General features: G+C 37.1%; 2 protein-coding genes across 2 annotated transcripts in view; both read right to left on the minus strand.

Moving 5' to 3' along the window:
- Nucleotides 1-251: 251 nt before the first annotated feature.
- Nucleotides 252-3,250, minus strand: RpS28b (Ribosomal protein S28b). The gene is made up of 2 exons (XM_019049779.2): nt 2,958-3,250; nt 252-494 (listed from the first exon to the last, which is right to left on the minus strand). The coding sequence occupies exon 1, from the start codon at nt 3,154-3,156 to the stop codon at nt 2,959-2,961; it is 198 nt and encodes a 65-aa protein (XP_018905324.1). The 5' UTR covers nt 3,157-3,250; the 3' UTR covers nt 252-494; nt 2,958.
- A 2,254-nt stretch (nt 3,251-5,504) lies between these two features.
- The window catches only part of sl (small wing phospholipase C gamma 1), a 56,636-nt gene continuing 35,208 nt past the window's right edge, over nt 5,505-26,932 (minus strand). The window contains exons 19-24 of the mRNA XM_072295857.1: nt 26,086-26,292; nt 24,943-25,057; nt 23,574-23,819; nt 22,826-22,965; nt 13,276-13,383; nt 5,505-11,607 (exon numbers count right to left, since the gene is read on the minus strand). Of these exons, the coding sequence (XP_072151958.1) occupies nt 11,539-11,607; nt 13,276-13,383; nt 22,826-22,965; nt 23,574-23,819; nt 24,943-25,057; nt 26,086-26,292 (885 nt within the window). The 3' untranslated portion in view covers nt 5,505-11,538. The remainder of the gene's footprint in view (nt 11,608-13,275; nt 13,384-22,825; nt 22,966-23,573; nt 23,820-24,942; nt 25,058-26,085; nt 26,293-26,932) is intronic.

A 26,932-nucleotide genomic window follows, 5' to 3' on the forward strand; every position in this document is an offset into this window, starting at 1 on the left:
CATTTTCGCTTGCCCAGACAGGCTTGTGATGGCTCAATTGATGAACCTCTGGCTTTTCCAACTGCTACCTGAACATGGCTATTATTTTTCTTTAGGAAAAATAGCCACCTAGCCAAGCCAGGTAAAGACAGAAGTGTCCTTAACAGATAGGAACAAATTTTTAAAAACGTTTTTGTGAATAAGGAGTTAGAAAATCCTTTGCTTGAGGATCATAAATTAAAAAATATGGATGATGTGAATAAACGGCAAGGTTTCTTTTCATTGAAGTTTTTTTTTTTTATTTTATTTCTTTTGGGAATTTTCAGTTAAATAAAAAAATTCAGAGCTGACTTCAGCTGGGTCTGTACAAAAAGTATTCTTCACTTCTTTAATCCAAGATTAATGGTATCAATTGAGTTACATTTAAGACAGCTCATCTTGAAGTGGTGTAAGGTTGCATCTGTGAAGGACCAGAGAAATGAGAACTTAAAACTGTCATCAGCAGCTGCATTCACCTGGAAAAGAAAATAGATGATCATAAATTAATAGTTAAACTGGAACTGAGGGAATACAAGGTCATCAAAATTGATAACAAAAGTAGGATTAAAAACTTATGGTACTATCCATGGAATCCATGATTGGGATGATTTATGGCTCCCATGATTAGGGACATTCAGTCTTCATAGCGTGCAAGTTACAGAAAATTGCTATCAACCAAAGGAGGAAAGAAATTACTCTTTTCCCTCTAGATATTTACAACTATGATATTATCTTCCAGCCAAACGCAAAGAAACCAGGAGAAGGTAGGGAGAAAATCCAAGTTAAAGAGGTTCTTTCAACACAGCTTTAGAAAGACCCATTTGTTCCTCTCTATTCTGGAATGCAATCAAGACAAACTGACTGCAGAGACAGTGTAGAGATGTATCCATAGGGTACGTTGAGAGTTCTAAGATTGTTTTTGAGTGCTGCCGACAAAGTTCAAGACTCGGTCGCTTTCATAATGGATCACCCCCACTACATTAGCTCAGAACAAGCGGAATAGAGGGGGTTGAATAAATGTGTGAAAAAACCTATGAAGTCTGGCAGAAATTGAACAAGGAGTAACTAGATTACCTGTATAGCGAGAGTATGGACAGACCGCTTCATGGAGGGCTTAGGGCCCAAAAGTGCAGCCACCCTTCCGACCAACTTCTAACGCACAAAATATCACTGCCAGTCTGCAGATTCTAATTCTAATCAAGATGGCTAAGGATGTACATAAATGAGCGTTTTTCCGCAAAAATGAGTAAATTTGAGCAAAAGTTAAGACAAATACGTGCTTTAAAAACGATGGTTCGTAATAAATGTATGAATAAATCGCTCTGGATAATTGAAATTCATAGGTTTGCTGCATTTCTGGGCCCTAAATGTATTCGCAGAGGCATCGGTGAAGGCCTGATGGATTTTCGGAGTTTCACATCTGTCTATACTCTCGCTATACAGGTACTCTAGGAGTAACTTGGCATGTAATTATTGAAGATTATCATGAGCGCATCTTTAGAGAGTGCGTCAAGCTCATAGAGTACCATAGAGACTCAATGTACTGAAGCACTGATAAGATCACTTTAGAAGGCTACTTGGTACAGTACTTTTGAAACAAGAATGTGGTAACTGGCAAACATGTGAGCAGGGTCCTGGCTCCAGGCTTCCCTCAGAGAATATTAGAATAAGGTTTACTTCATGAAAATAGGGGGTTCCTCACAGATTTAATTTTGCTATGACATCGGTCAACATGATTTGCCAAAATTTGTAAAAATAATTGTCGATTTAAAGTAAGATATCTATACTATAAGCTCCAAGACCTCCTAATTTTGCGAAACTGGTGACGCTTAGTTCCAGCGTTCTACCGGGCCGATTTTCATGATTTTTGCGGCTATCGACGGGCAATTGTGTCTAGATAAGCCAGCTCTTTTCAGATTTTCAAAATGTGGCCCAGGTTTATTATATTACGTGGTAAAGTTGCGAATTCTCCCATTTAAACAATGTAAATTTATACTTTTTGTCATAGTTCGTTTGAGCGTTCTACCGGGCCGATTTCCATGATTCTTGCGTAAATCGACAGGTAATAGGCCCTAGATGAGCTCGCTCTAATCAGATTTTGGAAAAAGGACCCAGGTTTTTTTAAAATCACGTTATAAAAGTGAGTGAGTTTACTGAATGCTCCGGTGCTGCTACCGCTATGCGCGGGAGGATGCGCAGTGGTCAAGGAGGTTGCGCAGTAGCTGTGTAGCCTGCGCATCAGCTCTACACTTATTTCCACAAGAGTCGCGCCGTGATCCTCAAGTAGAGCGGTGGCCGAGTCGTCTAAGACGTCGAGTGCGTCCACAATGAACTCAATGTGGGATCGATCCCCGTCTCAAGAAATCTTAATTATTACCTGACTATCATAGTTCATTGTTTTACTGCAATATTTCATCAATCAGTCATTCCAAAACGCGTCCTTTTAATTTTAAAGTAATTTTAAGTAAAGTTTAAAATTAAAGTATACCTCATATCGTAATTTTTTAGGGGAAAAATAAAACTAACACTGATAGGAGGGTAAAAATAAGGCCGCGAAGCGGCCCATTGATGGCGCGGAGCGCCTTCAGGGGTTGGGCCGCGTAGCGGCCAGGGGGCGTAGCCCCCTAATTCCTAATACAACTTGCAGCCCGAGACCCTACCATGATCCGCCATGTTGAAAAGTGCTGTATGGTTCCCACTTTCCAACAAACAGGACGCTAGAAATGCACCGTTCACGGATTGACATCATTGGCGTTCCAATACATTGCGACTCTATAATACTATACGTTAAAACGATTTAGCAAGGACTTAATAGCCGAGTGCTTTGTAGGTTAGGAGATTAATGCATGTCTGTGCATGTGCTCACAAAAAATTGAGTCTATTGAATTACATAAACGTAATTAAAAGAACGGGTATAAGTGATGAGGCAAAATTCTTACACTATCTTAGTCTTCTTGCTTCTCTCTCTGATTCCAGGAGGGTAAGGATGTCGCCTTCTCGGACTGGACCTTTGACATTCCTGATGATTTGACGGTTCTGTTCACCTAAAAATTCAACTTTCACTTGCGTACATTGGCCTTGGGAACCCGTTCGGCCTAGCACTTTTAATACACGCGCAGAAACAACTGGTTTCTCCATTTTAAAGGATTAAAATTAATACTTCGCTCTGAAACACGTGTGACAGGCTGACAGAATCGCTAGAGTGAGGTTAGGTAGGTTGGTTAGGTTGTATTTACACCCGTCACCCGGAAGGAGGCAGGCGGAGGGAGGTGGAATCAGGTGGAATGCACCGCCATTTTATAACTTAATGACGCACAAGAGGTACATGATTTTTCGTGTAATGATTGGATGTACCCGATACTGTGTGACATCAAGCGGGTACGAAGCAAAGACATAAAGACGGAGCGCTCGTATCTAAAAGCACGGGGAAAAAGTGAAGCTAGGTTCGGCGCTGCGCGCTTGTGTGAGTGTGTAAATGAGCGCGGGAATCCATGGCGGCAAACGGAAATTTGATTTGAACTTGTCCTCTTGATTTTTGCACATTTCTTCTTTGAAACGTATTTTAAATTCCTAAAACGAATATACTAAGAAAGTTCGGTCTGCGTCCTAATATAATACACCTACTTTTGCTCGGTAACAGGCAGTAATCTCAGATAAAGTTACTTTTTCTTCTGCTCATGGTGGTTCTGCAGGTTCAAACAGGCCGTTACAGTTCTAGATGAACGTTACTCCCAAATGAAATTAATCGGTCGACGACGGACTGAAACTAACCTAAAGTTAAAAAAATATGAGTGTGTACCTGAATTTGGGCAAAAATCAACCTAAAATACTTTGTTTCCGCAATTTTATTTATTAGTTCCCGCCCTACATTTGAATTCAAACTTGTCCCGATTTCGCCGCCAATCCTCTAGCCAATAGTAGAGGTGATTGAAAAGAAGCTCTAGAAGCTTCATTTTTTGCTTTTAGTGCTCCGTCTTTATGTCTTTGGTACGAAGAGCGATCACCTGTGTATCCCAGGATTCCGGAAAAGGTTGCCAGAAAACGCCGGGCCCCGGTCAAGATTGGGGGGGGAGGGGGGAGATTGGATCTTTGGATTCTGCTTTGGATTCCAAGGATAGGAGTGAGCTCTTGTGTGCGTGCGAGATTTGTGATTTAAATACAATATACGGAATCACATAGAGTAAAAAAAGGAGGTGTTTGCATCTTGAGGTTTGTTTACCCTATGATGTAGGTCGGTACAACCTGGCCAGCGGAATCCGGAATTCGAAGTATGAAAAACGGACCACAATGTCCCATTTTTTTGCTTAAATCAACTCATGATATAATTTCAAGCACTTTATAAAGAATGACTTTTTCCATAAATTACACCATTTCCAAGAAAATCGATGACAAACGTCGCTGTACCAACCTACGTCATTAAAAAAATTCTAAGATGCCCGAAATGCAAACACCTCCTTTTTTTTCTCTATGACAGAATCATCAGTAAATTGTTGCAAGAAACATTGTGGTACAACAGATTTTCTCTGAAACGAGCTACTTATCTAGATCAAAGAAAGCTCTCAAAGTTGAGGTTGTTACGGAGGTGCGATCCCCTGCGCTATGCTGAGAGACCTCTCACCGTGGCATCCTAGGAGATTCTTAGGAGATCCCCCTCTATCATGACCTCAACTTTGAGAGCTTTTACGAAGCTTGGAAAATCAATTCAGAGAAAACTGGACGCACCATTGTGTACTGCACACCAAATTTTACCAAAAGGAAATTACATTATTGGAGATGTTGCATGTGTGAGGAATTTGCGATTTGACTACTGGTTTTTATGTAAAAGTTCGCGAGAAACATGATGGTGCCACTGGTTTTCTCTGAAAATAACTCCCACGCTCAAAAAAAGCTCTCAAGTTGAGGCCAAAATGGAGGGGATATCCCACGCTATCCTGAGAGTCAAATCGCAAATTCCTCAAACATGCAACATCTCCATTGCAAATCTCTGAGCCATGTAAAAGCTCCATTGATGGATGAACTTTCAAATTGTTATATCTTTGTACAAATATTTTACTTATAAGGGCTGCAAAAAAATTTCCTTCCTACCTCATCTGTGGCCCTAGAATTTTCTTTCCTAACTTTCCTTCATTTAAAGGGTATTCCAAAAAAAGGTATGCCTAAAGTAAGTACATGGCATGCTGACTAAAAATCAACGAATACCTATTTCAGTTCTGTTGAGCCATGCAAACAGACAAATACAATACACATGAACTGAGTATGGACCGATATTTCAGAGCGCATAGTTCAAAATTAACAACTATTTCAATACACTTTAAATGTGCAGGAAAATACACATGATTTTTTCTTTAAAATGCTAAGGTTGATGCAAGGATGCTTTGTTTGAATTTGAATAATCTGTGATCATCGATTAGAATGTAAAAAAATTACACCAAAAATGTATCTAAGTAAGGTAAGTGTGCAACACATAGGAAGGAAATTCACAGACAAACTGAAACAAGAATGGATGAATATCAACCAAGTTTATTAAAATTTGTGAAGACTATAAAAAAATAAAAATTGAAAAAAAAAAATAAAAAAGCTCTCTGGCCTTTCTGACTATCATGAGTATTCAACAATAAATTTTTCGTAGCTTCAATGAAGTGAGTGTACAACAACAATGCCGATATTGAAGCACTGGATGGAGGATGGGCATTTCTCACTTGCAACGTTCCAGAGTCTCCATTGCTAATTTACATTAAGGAGAGGAAACCAATGAGTGATTTTTTTGGAATGTTTCATTAAGAACATTTTAAAATCATTGAGAATATTCAGGAGAGTTTCAACAAATACCATGTATTTGCATTCTTTAAAGTGAATGAAATATTGGTGTGAGTAGATTCTGAAACACTGCAAGTGAGAAGTGCCCTCCTTGGACGCAGCACCTTCATTATTTGGTGCTGGTGTGTTATAAATATCTGTTTCAAAATAAAAACATAGTAAAGAAAGTATAATACAATCTCAGATTCGTAAAATATTGAGTTTCAATTTAAAAAAATATTATCAATAATAAATACATAACACCTAATATGTACCTAACATTTAATGCATAACACCTTGGTAGGATGGCAATACTATGAGTGCCACTAGCAACAAGAAAGTTAAAGTTATTTATTTAGACATGTTAAAAAAAAGATAGAAAAAAAAAGCATTTAGATATGTTCAACTGAGAGAAATTTGACACATAAAATAGGAACTCTGGCCCTTTGAAATCACCCTGTTTTCAGGGATTCCGCAAGGGTTGAAATTTTTTTTTCGAGTTTACACGAACAAACACTTATATGAATAAAAATTGGAGTAGGTACCTCCCAGTTTTTAGATGATTACTTAATTTTTTTTCTCTTCTCTAACTGAAATGGCTCAGGAGCTCCGCAAATGAGGAACTTAGAGGACAAGGCGCATAAGTGCAGTTTTTAAAAAATTGAGATATTAATGATTTCAAATAAAAGTAGTCTTAATGCATATTCTGTACCAAATTCGCTCCCAAATTCTAATTTTTAAGCATCGAAAAGCCAGTTTGAACTTTCTTTCTGCCATAAGGATCCTTGTAATTTCAAAACTTCAAACTCCTGTTTCTCGAAACTTGAAACACATATTTCTCGAAATAACGAAAACTGCACTTACGCGCCTTGTCGTCCAAACTCCTCAAATGTAATTCCTGTTTTCAGAATACATAGAAAAGGGAAAGGACATAGACAAGATTGAGAGAGAAAGTGTCCCAGTGAGCAAGGATGTCCACCCATTGATGGACACCTTTCATTTTTTTTTAATGGACTGTAACAGTTGTTGGAAGACGTTCGAACATTTAAATTCTTCAGTTTAATCACAACTCAATGAGAGCTTAACAGCCGTAAACTGTACAATGATTTGTAAAAAATCAGGATTTCAGGCAAAAAATTTGTTTTCATATTAATTTCAGTCCCTTAAAGATTGGTGATAAATGAGTGAATATTACTTAAAATGAAAGGGTCACAAATTTAATCTTACAGGTAAATGAAACCTCAACTATTTGGCTAAGTTTATTATATGTTTCAGGATTCACACTCCTGATCAAAAGTCTCAACGGACTTTAAGTCCCAAAACCAATAGAGGACCTACCGGGAGGGACAAAAGTCTCCCTGTGCTCTGATAAGAGTGTTGTGGAGGGCTTACTAATTACATCTGATAAGAAAAAAACCGCCCACAATAGTTCCATTGAAACGGGCTAAAATACACTTCCCATCCTTTCTTCTCCTCTCCACCTCCGCCATATATCCCTCCCCCGCTTCCAAATTTATGCAGGGGGGAGATGGTGGTGGTTCGAAAGAATCAGAAAATAATGCAAAAAGTATCATGCATACAATGAGCAGACCTATTTTACAATATAGTATTATACTGAAACGATGTTTACAATGTGAAGTGGATACTCAAAACAATGGTTGTTTAAACTGGCAGACTTTCCTCTGCATGCCCTTACAGAAAATACTCGTAAATGTACAATGTATTCCAACAAGAACAAACAGTCTCTGAGAAATGTTACTTGCCGATCATCAAGGCGCTTTCCTGTCAACTTTGAGTGAAATTCTTTTAATATTTGTGACTAGGTGAAAAAACTTCATGCCAACACAACTAATTCAATTTACAGCAATCAAATCTTTTCCAATAAATTCTGTCTCATAAAATTTGCAAGTATAAAAGATTCTACAATGGAAAGAAGTAAAGTGCACGCTTGCTAATTAAAAACTAAAGGGACAGATGACTTCTTTTTTTTAAAAAAGGGTTTTTGAATTAGCGAATTTTTTAATTGCAGAGAACGCTTATGCAGAAAATCCAAACCTAAAAGATTTTTAAAGAAACCTTAAAACTCGAAATCACGGGCATATTTTTATGTATGTACCCTGCCATCTTTAAAACATTAAATAAAAGGAAAGCCATAGGAACCTTTCTGCATTATAGAACACCTGATTCTGCCAGTTTGAAATACATGAACGTGCGATCTTAATTCCGAATTGCAGAACTTTATGGCTGCATCAATTCGAATTGTAGAGCTGATTCATCTGCTGCTTAAGGTCCAAGAATTTTAAATGAATAAACAAAGATGAATATGTGTTTACTTTCTCCTTTTCTTCTTTAGAGAATGGATTTTTATAAAAGGACTGCCCTATCTTTCATAATATTGAGATTTAAGCCAGCAAGTGTGCACGGTGCATCAAAATAAGACTATACTCTTAAAGTAGAATAAAATGATGCTCTGAAAAATAGCATTTCCTTTAATTGAAGAAAAAATACTGACAGGTTCGAATCCTTTTTGACTCTTTCATTAAGTTTTGAACAAGTTTCTAGACAGTAAATGTTTGAAAAGTAAATAATCTTATTGACTAAAGTAACGGTGAAGCAAAACAAAAAAAAAAGACTTGAAAATAAAGAGGAAGAAAAAAGAGCACTGAAAAAATTCCATGAGTTTCATTTTCTACAAGGCACCAAAATCATGCAATTTTGCAAGATTGCAATTGTTCCCAAAAGAAAATCATAAACATTTCAGAGCATTAGTCTACAATATCTTAAACAAAAACACGCATCCGGCTCTGGGCTCATAAAGATTATTACCTTTTTCTTCGTGACTGACTAATTTACAAGTGATGTCCCACCAAAAAAGGGATCTTACATCCTCAAACACTCTGGGATGAACTTAGCTTTTCTGTCACTTTTTATGCTTTTCCTGGGGCGCATTGGAGGAAAGCCATGCGCTAATGGTGAAATCATCCAGAGAGTTTATGGGAAAAATTCTAGCTTGGTCAAAGCCAGCAGTTTGGAAAGTTTACTTTACGAGAGCTGAAGTCCACTTTCCTCTGAAATGCCACTCACATCCACACAGCCCTTACAACGAAAACTAGAATGTGCCAGGCTGTGAATACTGGCTCAAATGAACAGATGCAACAAAATAAATGAAAAAAATAAAAACTATGACAAATTCATATAATAACCAGTTAAAGGCATCTCTTTCTAATTTAGATATGAGTACCTATGTATTTTTAAGAGGGAATAAATAAGTTTAAATTACATCAAGACTGGTTTTTAGAGGTACAAGTATTAATACAAGCCAAGATAGTTTAGGGCGATGAGCTATTAAAAAAGCACCAATAGATTTCAGCATAAAAAAAAAAAAAAAAAAAAAAAAAAAAAAAAAAAAAAAAAAACACATAAGGCACTAATCAGGCACATAATTAACTAATTTTATGAATTACTGCCAGTCAAAAACTTTAAAAAATTTCCTCTCTATACTTCGAATGAAATACAAAGAACTTTACAGAGGCGTAGAGTGACGATTAGAAATCTGAAAACCCAAGACATTCACACAGGGAGCTAGCATTTGAAAATGAGGCTACACTGCTACAAACAGTGCCGAGTGTAGCAACAGTGATATAGATACAGTTATTAAGGTCCCATTGGCTAATGAAGTTACATGAGAAACAGAATCACTTTACCATGTTAAAAAAAGCTGAAACAGCAATGGAGTTTTCTCTTACTTCAAAGCTAAAAAATCATCACTATTAATTTTTTTTTATTCTATTATATATATCTCAGCTTTAAAACTAATATTGACCAAATATTGTTGGGTAAAAATAAATATTTTGCATCACAACAGTTTTCATCTTGCTCTGTCTATATTAGTGATTCGTTGGCTTTCTACTGCCTCAGGCATATTTTGACTACATTTCATTTGGGCCTAAGTATGTTGCGCCTTTTTGGGAGAGAATACATATTTCCTTTCAAAGTATACTTAATTTTTGGATGTTGGTGGATAAAATTCATAGAGCCACTTCAAATCGAAGTTCCCATGCTTGGGTTGCTACGGTCATGGGCACACACACATAAAGGCGCAATGCAACTTCATTTTCGACGGAAGCTTTTAGATTTGAGCACCTGGTTCATTAAAACAGCCTTTTAGCTGATTTTATAACAAATACATATTAATGGTGAAACCACCAAGCCACGTTTCTTGTTTGCGGAGATTAAAAATCTCTAGTCTTGTTTTATTCCTTTAAAGAAGAATGAACCAACACCATTCTTTGAAGTGCCCTCAGAATTTTCCTCGCACAGAGAAGAAAAATCACTGACATTTTTAGGAATTGACATTGAATAGTTCTGAATTTAGAAAAAGAAGACGAATTTTGTTTGACGCAGCAATTGTTTCCTGTTATCGATTTTGTGTTATTTGCATCACTTTTTCACAACCAATGAGAGCAAAGCAGCTAGAAGTGAGGTTAGAAATCCGGTTAACAAATGCACACAACAGTCGTAACAAGCTCCGAGGACGTTCCAATTGTTTTGAAACAATGTTGCGAAAATGATGCCAAATTATGCACACAAAAACATAAAGGAATAAAAATAGGCCACCCCCCCCCCCCCCCCTAACAGAAAGAACATCCGAACAAAATACTATTGATACGAGACGTCCCGAGTTGTTGCGTCGAACAAAATACGACTAGAGTATGACATGAGGTCTGCAACGTCACTAACCGAGATACTTGGTTCAGGAGTTTCAGCATTGATACGGGTACATACTGTTCATAGAATTGATTCTCTTGGTTTTTGTTGCAACAAACATGCACAATAGAACTTAACTTAAGAAAAAAGAGAAAAAAAAAGGAGGCCCACCACGACATTGGTAAAAAAATATGTTAATGAAGAGGAAAAAAATCATGAAAAGTTACAAATACAAAATTATAATACAACAACCCTTAAAGTAAAACTAAAAAGAATAAATAAACATATGCAAAATAATGAAAAATGTAAAGAGAAAAATCCTGAATTCAGAAGATAAAAACAAATGCTAACAAGGAAGACTTATTTTACACACATCCTTTAATATTAAAATGCAAATAAATTAAGAGCGCAAGTGACTTAGAAACAATGAAAGCTAATTTTGTAAGATCATGCAAACCTCATGGTAAATTCTACAAAAGAAATTGCTCATTGATTATTTTCAACCTGAGAAAATATAATCGATATATAGCGTTTCAGAGAAACTATTCTGGGTTGAATTTAAGTCTATGAGAGATAGAGACACTATGATTTGCAATAAGTAGCTGCATTATGGCGTGGTCCATTTCAACACTTGAGTAAATATTTTTTCAAATTCAAATGGCTCTAACTGCATGAGACTGTCCTAATTGACTAAAAATTATTCAGAAAAGAAACAAAATCAGCTTGATCACAAAAATGCCTTGCTGCTCTGATTTTAGAAATTTTTCAGAGGAATTGGATGGATAGCTGCAAATGATGACACTGAAATTTGTTTGATCATTAATACTCGGTTGAAAAAAAGAAGAGGAAAAAAATATGACAGGTGATCATAGCTGGTTCATACTAACTTAAGAAAAACAAAAAATATTAGAATAAATCTTTGGTATCGATGATACTGCACCAGACCTGACAATGACACCAATTAAAATGTCGATGATGCAGACACTGTGCAATGTGCATGTCTGAAACAATCAAAGATCAGAAGTCTCCAGCACTTGGAAAATCAGTTAGGGCGTTGCTCCATCCGACTAAATCATTGCTCCTTTCCTGCAAGATTAAAATCAAACACCAATAATGAAAAAAACATGTTCATACTTCTGAAAATATGCACAATGCTGTATAGCTGAGAGCTATGTGTTGGTTGCAATTTTTTTTCTCCTTTTTTTAGTTGGTTTCATCAGGAGAACTAAGTCTCTGGAGATTACAGGAATTTTTTGACCATTGGAAACTTTAAAATTATCAACTTCAAATCTCTTCAAAATTTGGAATTTCAAAACGGTTAATTGAAGACAGGAGCGGGTTTGAGGCACTCATCATCACCCCTCTGACAGAAAGGCGCATCTCAATTCCCATGTTAGCCCGGTTCTACATATTAATCCTTGCTTTCTAGGACTCATGCGAAAATCGAGATACGCACTTTCGCTAGAGCAGCGACGACATGACAACATACTACATGACTAATTTGGTCTTTCTATCTTTAACAATGTATCTCTGTACATGGAAATGAAGATTACTTTCCAGATGCAAGTGTCATGGCAACTGATGATTCATTGACAAAAATGGATTTCAGAAATGGAATCCTCATAATAATTTGAAATGAGCATAGCAGCATTTGAGAGTCATAAACCAATAAAGTGCACCCTATATTTTAAAGGTAGACCGCTAGTGACAGGAGATTTTTTACTCATAACAAAAGTAGAGATTGGAGTCTAGCAGCAAAGAAGAATTTTCAACCCTTAGAGTTTTTATTTTCTTAAAAATTTTTTAAAGGTAATGCGAGTCAATTGTTTGGTTACCAAGGATTACATCAAGTGCTGTAACAATACACTCATTAAATTTATGATCACTGCTGTTTGCAACAGGCCCATTCTCTTCTTTAATTCTTGCTGATTGGTTGATGATGTTGAAAGAGCGACTGCATGGAAAGATTTGAAAAATAGAGATTTCCATGTGGTATTCCCAGATCCAGGATTTGAAGTCTTGTTAAGAGAGCCTCTTAGACAGCGCTCATTATTTACGATTGCTACGTTCATTGCGCAATTTTAAGTGTTCAGTCAGGGCCTTTTTTCCCCCTTTTGCAAAATTTGACCGCAACAATAGGTCAAACAAGAAAATAGGTCAATTTTTTGTCACAACGAAATTTTTCCTTTTTTGTGGAATTATGGAAAGTAAGGAAAGAAATTCCTAGGATCCTCATTAGCCAGGAAGAAAAATTTTCCTACATTCCTATGAGGAAGATCAATATTATAAACTTGCAGGCTTTAGTCAGTTAATTTTGTCTTGGAATCTAAGAAACCCTAATAGACAGTGATATTCCTTTTGAATTTATAAAACTTACAAAGCGATGCATTATCCAGAAAAAAACACTAGAAAATTGCCTGAGCTGTAAGTAACGAGAGTCTAGAATCTCAGTGGAACCAATATTTATACATCATTTTTTCATGATAAAAAAAAAACTTGTAAAGACTAACGCAGTCTGTAAATGTGTACATAAATTTGTCCAATTGTAAGTTTACAATGAAAAAAAAAAAAAAAAAAAAAAAGCATCAAGTGGCCCATTTGGCTGCTAACTGTTAGTGATATAAGATATTCCATGTACTCATAACTGACTCGAACTTGTATAGTCTTCATGATGATTTGAAATGACAACGCATTTTGCATTTTTCAGAACTAACGAGGTTAAATGGTAGATTGTTGACAATCACTTAAACATACCAGACTGTCTTGAATTGTGATGTGGACTAGAAGGGTTGCAAGCTCAAAGTCCTCCGAATAGCCGTTTTTTAGAGGCACACTTCGATAGCCAGTTCGTAGTGCCAAGACCTGCATAAATTTACACAATGTTGATGAAGAATGCAATGATTAAACAAGAAATAGATTTGTAAGACATCATATGGACTGAAAACACTTCATCAGACTGAACTACAGCCAAACCTCATTAAGTCAGAATGCATTGTGATTGTGAATTCATTCCAACCTAGCAGGGTTTCCGGATGAAGCAAATTTCCCGCACTATTTCACTCGCACTAACCTAATTGTCGATGAAAATGAAGGCAAAGATTTATCAATTCATATTATTTCACATCCCAAGAAAAGATGGAGCTACGCAGATGACAGGACTCGTCTTAAAATACATCGTTATGCCCTTACATTAACAGAGCAACAAAATAGACAGAGTTTGTAGTGCCAATTCTTATCTTGCACAATGAAAAACAAAATGAAAGCAAAAGAATTATGACTTTTCAGGACAAGCAGAGGTTTAAGATAAAAGCTTAGATTGCAGTGATATCATGCAATCAAGGAGGGGTGTAAAACTGCCTGTTCATACGTTTTGGTACAGCAACAGCAGTAGGTAAGCAAAAAGCTAGTCGAGTAAGGTGCTACTTTCTTGATTTAGTGCGGTGAGACAAATTTATGAGGAAAGGTAGGAAAAATGAAGATGAATTATGAGAGAGGAATCTTTTCAAGTTAAGGACCAAAAAATTTTGCAACTTAGCAGATTTTCCAAGTTACCTGACTTCAGGTTATGGAAATGTTCTTAGCATTGTGTAAACAGGCAAAAAAAAACAAGGCCTCGCCATTATTCCGAGTTTCTGACTGAGGAAGGTTCCGGCTTAGTGAGGTTTGACTATAATACTCTTGGTACTTACATTGCTGTGCCAAGGAGGAACGCCGTTTGAGCCTTCAAACGTTGCCATATTTCCCGAGATAAAAACCAAATCTATCAGAAAAATTGAAAATGCTTTTTCTTTAAATTATTCCAAAAATTTTGTTGGCAATTTAATCTAAAATATCTGAGAATTTCGAGGAAAAATATGGATAACTTTGCTTCAAAATACATGTTTCATCCGGGAAAATTTGGCGACTCTCGTAAGTTCATAAAGCATTCTTCCTTGGCTCAGCAGTAGACTAGATTCATATTTAAAGAGGGTTTTGGTACTTATGGATTGGCATTTTAATGATCTTAAGCAATGTAATAATTAATATGTTGTTGGGCATGGCCGGATCTACGTAATTGCAGTCCCTGGGCCATCAAGATTTTTTTACTCCACGACTTGTCGTCGCAGGGGGGATGGAGGCTGTCATGCCGTTCGTAGATTATGTACGTCACATATTTTTTTCGCAGATTTTCAGACCCCCCCCCTTATCACCTATTTTTGTCGCGCAACATAATCTTACATTTGTTGACAAACCCCCCAAAAATCTCTTTTAAAATGTATGACATGTATTTTTTTTTTTGTGTCTGCACTGTACTTCAGAGTCAATGAAAGTGCTTGACTCTACTTTTCAGAAAAATTGAGTGAAAGCCGTTCTAGAGATTTTCAGTATCAAAGAAAACAGTTTGTGGCCTTTTCTAGTACTAGTCGCACCGCCCTTCTGGCGGCATAGTGTTTGCGGTGGCATCCTATCTTTGTTTTCTTCTTCTCTCATTTTTTGCCGCCACCCAAAATTTGCCGCCCTGGGCCGTGGCCTCGACGGCCTATGCATAAATACAACGATGTTGTACCTCGATGGCTTGTTGCACCTGAAAACATTCATGACATAAAAGAAACAGGCATCTTTGATCATAAGATAGCAATTATTTTATGAACCAAGAGAGAGTTCATGATTAATCTCAACTAAGCTTAAGAGGTCTTTTAAAACACACAAGTCATAAAAGCTAACTGAGACAAGACAACCAGTCTCTGAAAGGCTCAATAACCTGCATTTTTGGTACCTCTGAATTTTTTCTTCTCCTTCTTCACTGTGGAGGATTCACTGACACCGAAAATATGAAGAGTTTATATACAACAATGAGCGTTATCAGCGTTAACTTGAGGAAGAAAGAAAAAAAACAAGTAGCAAAAGCTACCTGCTGAGGGGGCGCCGCCCCCCCAGACCCCCCCTTTCAAATTATATATGTGAGACTTTGAGTATCATAGAAGTCGTGCGGCGACATGCCGAATGAAATGCCACAATTAAAATTATTGGATCAGATGATGAGCTGATAAAAGCCTTACCTAGTAATTTGGGAACATTTCTGACACAGTTTGGTTGCTTTAACTATCACTTTGATTTGCGAAATACAAATCGTTTTCACTTCGTATGTAGTTAAATTTGATTTTGACTGACTTAGTTTCTGATGGATTCAAACTCATAATATACATTTAGGTTCCAGGGAAAGAAAAATGCAGATGAGCTACACTTCACATGAATATAGATTGATTAAAAATAAATAATCCGAAGAAGTGATGGAATAAATGATAATTGTTCACTATAGTAAATACTATACCTAGGATTCATAGGAATTTTAAATAAAATCCCACCCATCACTAAAATAACCCATATGTATATACTCGTGGTGCCTGCTCTCGGCTCGATTTCGCCGAATGGAATTCTTTATCATCGCGGTTGTCCTTGTTGCGTGCAGGAGGAAATGAAGGCGCGCTCGCAGTAGCAAGAAGCAGACGCGCCAGGTTGCTTGCGACGCGTGAATGTAGCTTAACCTCCACAGATTAACAAACCGTCGAGCAGCCACGCGAAAAGTCCTATACCTACATAGAGAAAAAAAGGAGGTATTTGCATCTTGAGGTTTGTTTACCCTGTGACGTAGGTCTGTACAACCTGGCCAGCGAAATCCGAAATTCGAACTATGAAAAATTGACCATAATTTCCGATTTTCCGAGGTGTAAAATACACAACTCAGCAGGAGAAAGAAAGAAAAATCGATTCGATATTTCTGGAGATAAATGTATGGATACGGACGATATATCAACGTTGAAATATCGATACAATATTTTGGTCTAAAATATCGATAGTCTGGTGGCGCGGAGCGTCTTTGGGAAGGGAGGGGGAGGGGGGGGGGGGGGTTGGGCGCGTAGACGATAGAATATCGCACCCGAACTGAGCCTTAAGCCCTTTCCACACGTTGCAAGTTTTGCTGCAAGTGAGCCGAAAGTGGGAGTCATCACTCATCGATGATCGTGAAATTTGCGTCCCGCCCGCAAATTTCACGATCATCGATGAGTGATGACTCCCACTTTCGGCTCACTTGCAGCAAAACTTGCAACGTGTGGAAAGGGCTTAAAGGCTCGAAACGCTGATCAATGTTCCCACAAAAATGACGCGGCGCAACGAGCGTGACTGTAAGAGGAGGAAGGGGGGAGGGAGGGCCCCCTTCGGCCCTGAGCAGACCGACGAAAGTAATAAAAAGCGAGAGTAATAAAAACAAAAAACTCAAGTTTACACGTGCAGAGCTCGAGGCATTGGAGCCAAATTGGTCTGTTTGTTATTCAGGGATAGTGTCCTAGCATAAGTTTATTTAAAAAACAATTAAATAAGAGGAAGGATTTCAACCCTGAAAAATGTCCTCTCTCGACCGGGACCACGACAGCGTGTGACCCTCGGATATTTGTCAGTTTTGGTGAGCCCAGTTACTGAGATGGACCATTTTTTTTAGGGAGCGAACAAATCAAAATTTTGAGCCTTAAGTTGGTCGCAACCATATCCGGAAGTCGTTACAGTGACATTTTTGTGCAATATGCTTCTGTGGAAAGTGCAATACTTAATGAATACTTTTGAAAAATCGTGTTTTATCCGGTTTGCGCTTCAAACGTGATTTATTTGTGGAGTGTCATACGTTCCTTTTTCAATTGAAAAACTCGTCAGATGCATTGGGTAATAGAGTAAGGCATCTCTCATTTCTTAACGCAGGGGGCGGCAAATTTTGCATTTTTTTAAAATGTAGGTTTAAAAAAAATCGGATTCAGAAAAAAAAAATTACAAACGAGAAAGCGTCTTTCGGTGACACAAGACACAGCACCTTTAATTAGTCGAGTTAAGAGAGAAACTAAACACGCAATTTGCCATGGAGCGGTGCAGCAGTGATGATGAGGACTTGAGATAGAAAGGAGAAGCCCTCAGCGCGGCGCACGGTGAATCGAGTCAATGAGAGAGGTCGGAAAAAATTAGGGAACTTAAAACGCTCATAACTCCGTTTATACAAGAATCTAATGTTCTGCAAGCTGTTCCACTGGTTTTCTCGTGATATTTTCTTCCAGTATCACCCCTTGAACTTTAAAATGTGACGAAATAAACATCAACATTTGCAGTTCTTGTCAAAAATTTCATGTCCGACCCCTCTAATTGACTCAATCCACTGTGCGGCGGTCGGCGTGAAACGCATAGCGCCTACAAGACTGTAGGAATACTTCACGCATTGCGCCAAACACAGTGCGGTCAGCGCGGCGCGGCGGCGGAAGTTAAAATTATTAAACCACATTTATGTTTCTTCTTGCATAATTTTTACCTTCATTTCTTACAAATGGAAGGCCTTGTTCACACATATGTAGATAGGTTTACGGAACTTAACTTTCACGCAAAGTTCCGTGCGAACTTTTGCTAGTAGTGAGGGGCATAGTGTCCTTTCTTTTAATTTTTCTTGTTTTGCCGGTTGAAAATGCGGGTGTGATCCCTGCGAAACGTCCCGGGTTTCTTATTATATTTTATGTGTTTCTTTTTATTATTTGCGTCCTTAGTCCCGTTTTAAGTTGTTTCTCTGTTACTGTTTCGGGCCGATTAAGTTGTTTTTTATTGATGTTTCGAAACGAATGAGAAGGGGGCGGCAAAATACAGGTGGCCCATAGGCAGCAAGTAGGTAAATCCGGCCCATGGGCGGCAAGTAGGTAAATCCGGCCCTGTTTTTTAAATGAATTTTGAGTCAAATTTACGTGAGAAATTGATTTACCAAGATTATTTTTCTTAATTAAAATTAACTTTCTTTTTAATACAGTTTTTACGTAAATACATTTGTTCGTAATTTCCAATACTTTTTACGAAATTTTTATGTTAATTTAATTGTTATGTAAATTTGACTTCCTTTTCCGACTTTTTTCTTTTTTCGCGTTTTTCTGTGACTTTTAACAATTTTAGATTTTCTTTCCTTACTCTAGTAAGGATCTAGTCGTCAGAATCTATCCTGAACGACAACTTACATTCATGGAAAATAAAGCTTTAAATGTTCCTGACCATTTTTTACCATCCAAACTCACTAGAACACATTGTACAGGTATATGAAAAATTTGAAGAGCATCGCTGTCAAAAGCTAAGTTCTCCTTCAATTTAGCTCTTTTTGTATGGTCTACAGGTAAGGACAAAACTAACTGTTTTTGCTAAACGCGTACTGTTTTTTATTCATAAAATTTGAAAGTCTCAATGAAAGCAAAGCTATGTCCAATCACAGCTAGGTATTTTTATTTTGAGACTGCACATCCCAACTTCTCCCACTTTTTCAGCCGAACTATTTTTTTTTTTTGGGCTAGATTTTGGTTGGTGCAGTAATGCTGATGGTTATTTTTACGAGGGCTGTCCCAAAAGAAACCGGACTTTTGTCATAGAAGGCGAACCGAGCGTCGTAATGAAGTTTTCTTGGGCTTGTTTGAAAGCTGATAAGCTACTGAAGATGCTTGTTTTTACAGAATGCAAACATTGGTCTTGGTAAGGAAACTACACGTTTTGGAATAAAGGAAAGTCAAACTCGAGTTGCGATTTTTGTCTTTATTTCAAGAAAAATTTAGATACAACTTTAAAAAAACCCAGGTTTTAAGTTAAAAACTTCGTTGCAATCTTATTCAAATGCTTAAAAATAAGGAAATCAACATTTTAAGCAGCTTACCAAGTCATCACCTATCCCCTTCAAAATACTCGCCAGCTTTGTCGATGCATTTTTGCCACCGTTTCTTCAATTGGGAGAAACACTGTTGGAAATCCTCAGGTTTGAATGATCGCAATTCCTTCAAGGTGTTCTCGTGAATTTCCGGAATGGTTTGAAAACGTCGACCTTTCAAGGTAGATTTAAGTCGTGAAGAAAAAATCACACGGAGCCAGGTCAGGTGAATAGAGGGGATGAGGGAGGACACTCATGGCATTCTTTGCACAAAATTCGCGAATTTGGAGGGATGCTTGGGCAGGTGCGTTATCGTGATGCAGAAACCAGGAATTCTCTCTCCAAAGCTCGGGCCTTTTTCTGCGGACATTTTCGCGTAATCGTCTCAGAACACCATTGTAATATTCTCGGTTGACGGTTTCACCTTGAAGGAATTGCGATCATTCAAACCTGCGGATTTTCAACAGTGTTCCTCCCGATTGAAGAAACGGTGGCAAAAATGCATCGACAAAGCTGGCGAATATTTTGAAGGGGATAGGTGATGACTTGGTAAGCTGCTTAAAATGTTGATTTCCTTATTTTTAAGCATTTGAATAAGAGAGCAACGAAGTTTTTAACTTAAAACCTGGTTTTTTTTTTAAGTTGTATCTAAATTTTTCTTGAAATAAAGACAAAAATCCAAACTCGAGTTTGACTTTCCTTTATTCCAAAGCGTGTAGTTTCCTTACCAAGACCAATGTTTGCATTCTGTAAAAACAAGCATCTTCAGTAGCTTATCAGCTTTCAAACAAGCCCAAGAAAACTTCATTACGACGCTCTGTTCGCCTTCTATGACAAAAGTCCGGTTTCTTTTGGGACAGCCCTCGTAGAAGACTATGATGGTGAAACCTAAATTTTCCAATGATATTTTATCAGCATAGTAAACTCAACCACGACTTCAATCATAAATAATTCCATTTAGCGAAATCAAGCTGAAAGGCACAAGTAAGGGTTCATGAAAGTTGAAGTCATAGCTCAACATTATAGGGTAGGTTCAAGTAACTTTTAACGTGTTTTAGACTTTTTTTCTTACCGTAGACCCTGAAAAACCACTTAAATTCAAGGAAAATAAAGCCTTAAATGTTCATACCCATTTTTAAATGTCAGAACTCACTAGACCACATTATATTCATGATAAATTTGAAGAATATCGCTGTGAAAAGTTGAGTTTTCCGTAGATTTAGCACTTTCCGTATGGTCTTTAAGGTAATGACAAAAAGTGCTAAATTGAAGGAGAACTCAACTTTTGACAGCTATATTCTTTAAATTCATCATGAATATAATGTGGTCTAGTGAGTTCCGACAGTTAAAAAATGGTTATGAACATTGAAAACTTTTAGTTCGATGAATTGAAGTTGTCCCTTAGGGTCCATTAGCGCTAAGGAAAAAAATTCTAAAACTTGTTTGAACCAACCCTATAATATTCTCCCACAGGATTCACTTTCAGACAGTAATAATTAATCAACATAAACATCAACCATTACTGATAAATCATCAAAGATCCTATTGGGCGAAATTCAGCCAAAAAGCACCAGTTTGGAGTCTTGACATTTTGGCCACCATTGGTTGCTTATTTACGCTATTAAACTGTGACTCGATGATAAAGAATGCCATAGGGCGACATTCCGCCGAAAGGCACCTGTGTGGGTTCTTTACATTATGGTCACAGTTGATTGCTAAAAGCTACCAAACCATGGCTAAATGATCAGAAATTCCATTTGGCGACACATGTTAACACTCTTTGAACATCTGAGGTATGAGTTCTGGAAATTTTGGCTATACTTGGTTGCTGAAAGCTATTGAACAGCGAATGTTCAACGGTGACTTGATGATAAAGAATGCCATAGGGCGACATTCCGCCGAAAGGCACCTGTGTGGGTTCTTTACATTATGGTCACAGTTGATTGCTAAACGCTACCAAACCATGGCTAAATGATCAGAAATTCCATTTGGCGACACATGTTAACACTCTTTGAACATCTGAGGTATGAGTTCTGGAAATTTTGGCTATACTTGGTTGCTAAACGCTACTTAACAGTAAATGTTCAACAGTGACTTGATGATAAAGAATGCCATAGGGCGACATTCCGCCGAAAGGCACCTGTGTGGGTTCTTTACATTATAGTCACAGTTGATTGCTAAACGCTACCAAACCATGGCTAAATGATCAGAAATTCCATTTGGCGACACATGTTAACACTCTTTGAACATCTGAGGTATGAGTTCTGGAAATTTTGGCTATACTTGGTTGCTAAACGCTATTTAACAGTAAATGTTCAACAGTGACTTGATGATAAAGAATGCCATAGGGCGACATTCCGCCGAAAGGCACCTGTGTGGGTTCTTTACATTATGGTCACAGTTGATTGCTAAACGCTACCAAACCATAGCTAAATGATCAGAAATTCCATTTGGCGACACATGTTAACACTCTTTGAACATCTGAGGTATGAGTTCTGAAAATTTTGGCTATACTTGGTTGCTGAACGCTATTGAACAGCGAATGTTCAACGGTGACTTGATGATAAAGAATGCCATAGGGCGACATTCCGCCGAAAGGCACCTGTGTGGGTTCTTTACATTATGGTCACAGTTGATTGCTAAACGCTACCAAACCATGGCTAAATGATCAGAAATTCCATTTGGCATAATGGAGATGTTGCATGTGTGAGGAATTTGCGATTTGACTGTTGAATCTTGTGTAAAAAGTCACGAGAAACACGATGGTGCCACTGGTTTTCTCTGAAATCATCTCCCAAGCTCAAAAAAAAGCACTCAAGTTGAGGCCAAAATGGAGGGAATATCCGACCCTACCCTGAGAATCAAAGCCTAGATCAAGACCTATTCTCCATGCAAAGATAGGGAGCTAATACTTTGACAGGGCTACCAATTTATCTGGGGACTCCAAAACTGAATACACGGCAACCCTGCTAATGTATTTGCTCCCTATCTTTGCATGGAGAGTTTGTCTTCATGTAGACGTGGACTCTCAGGGTAGGGTGGGATATCCCCTCCATTTTGGCCTCAACTTGAGAGGTTTTTTTGAGCATGGAAGATGATTTCAGAGAAAACCAGTGGCACCATTGTGTTCCTCGCGAACTTTTATACAAGAATCAACAGTCAAATTGCAAATTCCTCGCACATGTAACATCTCCATTGGGCCAAAATGGACCGATATCAATACCTCATATGTTACTTGGTTCCTCGAAAATTCTCCTCTTGGACTTAGCCTAAAAGTGTGGACACTTTTTAGCCTCCGGCGAAACCTAGAGTCTATACGGCTTCGCCGCACGACTAAAAAGAGGTCATTGTTGAAGGATGAGTCACTATTTTTTAGTCTAGATACTTAAAGAAAAGGAAGAAACAGGCTTTAAAATATCCCTCTGAATGTATGAGAACTTTATCTTAATCTATAGCAGTTTACAAACATTGATTTTATTGTTTCACCACAAACACATTGTGTGTAATTGAAATTACTCAATGAAAGTGATGTTGGTGCCAGAACACTGAACATAAATATTTGGAGAAATTTTCTGAAAAGAATCAGGTTAATTTGATCGAGACAAAACTGAAAACACTTACAGGATAAGTAGCTTGGCCAATGAAATTTGAGTCGCCAAACATATCCTCATCTTGTACCAGAAACCGCAGCAAAGCGAGATGAGGGTTGAGAATCTCAAACTCACACGAATCATTCCAAATTGGGTTGAATCCATTATCAGCTGAAACAGTAATAGGAAGAAGAAAATAATAAGTTGCAATTACTCATGCTTTCATACTTGCTATTATAATTTAATGAATGATAATGAATACATCATTCTTATGAGAAATTTTCTAAATTAGATTTCTATATTCGGTAAAAGTTGGAATCGTTTTACACCTAACACAGACATGCAGCAAAGAAAAGTGAGTTCATCTTCCAATCAAATATTTCTTCAGAAGAAAGTTTATTATCCACTGGCATGTGTACATGAAAATTTGAATATTGCCAAAACAAAATAATTCAGAAAAACATAAGTTGTTCACTGTAAAATTACAATATTCTAAGCGGGAGCTGAATCTGGTTTTTAATGATACTTACTTCCAATTTACCTCCCAATTTATCCTGTATTATTTGTGACAAAAAAATTTGTGAAAAAATGTCATGCAGTGACCAAGCAAAAGGTTTCAAAGTTAGAGGATCGATAAACAAGGACCTGCAGTAGATGTCATTTTTATTATAATACTATTTAATTTTAATATTATAATATTTATACATAATACTATTAATTGAAGAAATAAAAAAATAATGATTGACTTCTATCATTTAAAGTTGAGTAAACAGGCTTACAAATAGTCTTGGTTGTTAGTTTGATTCCAGTATCGTCATCTGCACCAAGAACTTCAACCTCAACAAATGGACTAGCAGTCCCACGCCCCGAACGCCCAAGATGCCGGGCAGCAATGATACGGATGGAGACAGTTTTTGGTTTATCACTTGTAGGTACTTCATCACAAAACATGGACTCTGGACGCAGTAAATACCCACACTGTCCATTCAGACGAAACTTTGCTTGGTTTAACTGCATCGGTTTATCTGATCAGAGCAGAGAGATAAAATAATATATTAAGAAAAGAAGAAAAAAAACATGGCATAAAATCAGATGAATTGAAATGTCCTTTTATGGGTTTACTGCATCTTCATTAACTCATTTTCAAAGTATCTATTGTTCTTTAATCATGTGAATTACATTACACATGACCTGTCCTACAGCTAATGCGCAAGAGTGTGATTGGGCAAGTAAACCTACAAGTATAATGCATGGCACTATACGAAATGCTAAAATTTACTGGTATCTTAAAAAATGTTCCAGGCGGTTAATTTAAAATAGTAATTGACACCAGAATGCAGTGTTGATTGTAAAAAAAAAAGTGAAATGCTCATAAAAAGCAACGCAGTAAGAAATTTTATAATGATACGTTTGACCTGCTCTGCCACTTGTCGCTTGAAATTTTTCTTGAAAAATAAGAGGCTTTTAAAACTCAGACTGGCCTAAAATTCCTTTTTGTGTCTGTGACCTCCTAAGTTCTGTACCTCCCCATTAATACAGCGATTCAAGAGCTTTTGTCACTACTGAAACGCTCTCTGGAATTCAGTTTCCTCTAAACTGCTAGGCACGGTGTTACATTCCTTCCGACTTTTTTCAGCGTCAAATCATCTACCCATCATTTCCATATTGGTTTTCAGACACAAGAAGGAATCACAAGATGCTAGATCTGCAGATTCCGGAGAACAAGACATCAATGACATCATATTTTTGGCGAAATAAAACCTTCAGTTTTAATTTTGAATGAATCAGCGCACTGTCATAGTGGAGGAACCAATCGCTATCGTACCAAAAGTTACAACGTTTTCGCCAAAGGCTTTCCCTCCATAGTCGCATCACATTCTAATGAAAATCTGCACTGACAGACTATGTTATTTATGATCATGTTTTATTTCTAAACAATTTGAAAATAATGAAAATTTCAGTCGATCTGTTGGAAGTTGTTATATTGAGATTTCGCTATGTATGATCACTTCTTCATACCTTTGTAAAAAATGTCTAGGTACTTCCTTCATGTACCCATATAATGTGTGCATAAGCCCACAAAAATGTTGTTCTTTTTCATGTGGCTGTGTATGCCAGCTGTGATGAAAATAAAAAAATTAAAAATACCTGGTGTTTGGTAGTTAAGCGCAACCATCTGACAGCCAGAATTCCAAATTGGCACTGGATTGTAATTTGAGGAATCTATTCTTTGGCCTTTAGGGTACACACGACTAAATTGATGCTAGAAACATTTCAACAGACCATGAATAAATAAAAATCAGTACGTACGCTCACAGTCAGAAAACTATAGTTGTGGACATTGGCTCAATTATTTGTTTCGGAAGTCTGTTACCTCGGCCCAAATATTTGTTTCCGAAGTCTGTTACCTATATGGTCTGAGATAACATACATTCTTTGAAAACTACATGAGAAAAAACCAAGCTAGCATGACAACTTAATAAAAAAATGTGTTAATGGAATTTAAAAGTGTTAGATCGTTATCATGCTGAACTAAGGCCCTGCTAAATTTCTAATTATAAGCACTTCATAACTGAAAGTATTTATGTTAAAAGTAACAGCCAGAGAATAAATTATATCAAAAGGAGGTATGCGCATTAAATTTACGTGGATCATAGTGCATTTTGATTTGATTCATTTCCACATAATTCCTTTTAGCATAAATATGTCCAATTTGATGGTGGACCTATAAAAATGTGTACCTCGAGTGCAGTGTTTCAAAATCTCCTCTCCTATTTCACTTTTTGAAAGGCGACCGTACATGAATCATGTCTTGAAATTTTCACAGAGAATTTTTTAAGTAGAGAAGAAAAATCACCTGAGTTTTCGAGAAATGACGTTTGGTAGTTTTCGATGTAGAAAATAAAATATGACAGGAAGTTCGCTGTGCCGCAAACGGAAATACACATTTCTGCAGTTTCACCATTGAATTCAGATACTCGTGATGGTAAAGTGTTTGAAGAGTGCACACTTCAAAAAAGGAGGAGGAGAGTTTTTCATGTTAAGTTGGAATGCTAAATTTCTCTTTTGAGACAGTATTGACTGCAGTCAAAATCCGCTGCAACCTACAACCGTCCTCCATGAATGAGGATACTGCCCTCACTTCAATCATGATGTCTGCGCTAAGGAAAAACAAAATTGTTTGCAAACTTTTTTGAAGCAGTATGATTCAAAGTTTCTGTCATCGTCAGTAAGGGATTTCGAAAAGAAAACTTAATATTCAGAGCTAGACCATATTAAGAAGAAAAATACCTGGTGATATTTGAGGAAAAATTTGTTCTCTTGCTGACACATTATTTTCTCTGCTTTAGTTTCAGGAAAAGATGACATTTCATGATAGATCCAGCCACGAGTTTTTAATTTATCAATGTTGAATGTGACAGAACGGCAGTAAACAGTTAAGTTTGACATTTCTTTGGCAATCCTCCACGCTCGTTCCATCTCTTTATTTTGGGTTTCCTTAAAAGCAGAAAAGTAATAAATTGCAGATGAATAATAAAACAGATTTAACAGAGGGAGAAAGAGATAAGAGATAGATAAAAGGAGTTACACACACTTACTTAACCTACTTAAGACGTAAGGGATAAAATCATTTGCGGAAAGAGGAAATTATTTCAAAGTTTCCTTTGTCCAAATTGAGAGATGAAGGAGAGGTTAAACGGATCACGATTTGTCTGAGTAAAGGTAAATGACAAAGCTGTGCCCACTAGAGATTTCTTTAGGATCTTATAGTGGGATGTAAGCATCATCATGAGACCAAAAATGAAAATATTCTATCAAGATTTTTGAAAATAAAATCGAATTTTGTTTCTTTGGGGCTTAAGTGGGCTCATCCACTTTTTGATAATTTTGATTCAAAAGAAAAATACAATACGCAAACCAATTTTTATGTATTTTTTAACAAGCAATCAATTAAGAGCGCCTTGAATAGTAACCGTGCTTTCTGGACTAACAATAAGCTACGGCTGTTTTCGACAGTTAGGACCTTACTTTTTTTACACAATTTCAGGGCAAGAAAAATTTTGTCATCATAAGTTTTGATACATAGAAAAGAGACGATTCTCATACCATCGTTTCGTCACATTCAAAAAGTTTTTTT

This window comes from Bemisia tabaci, chromosome 2, assembly GCF_918797505.1.
Source record: "Bemisia tabaci chromosome 2, PGI_BMITA_v3".
NCBI classification, from domain to species: Eukaryota; Metazoa; Arthropoda; class Insecta; order Hemiptera; family Aleyrodidae; genus Bemisia; species Bemisia tabaci.

Excerpts from the sequence above, each read along its gene's own strand:
- RpS28b (XM_019049779.2), bottom strand. The coding sequence starts at position 3,156 with ATGGAGAAACCAGTTGTTTCTGCGCGTGTATTAAAAGTGCTAGGCCGA.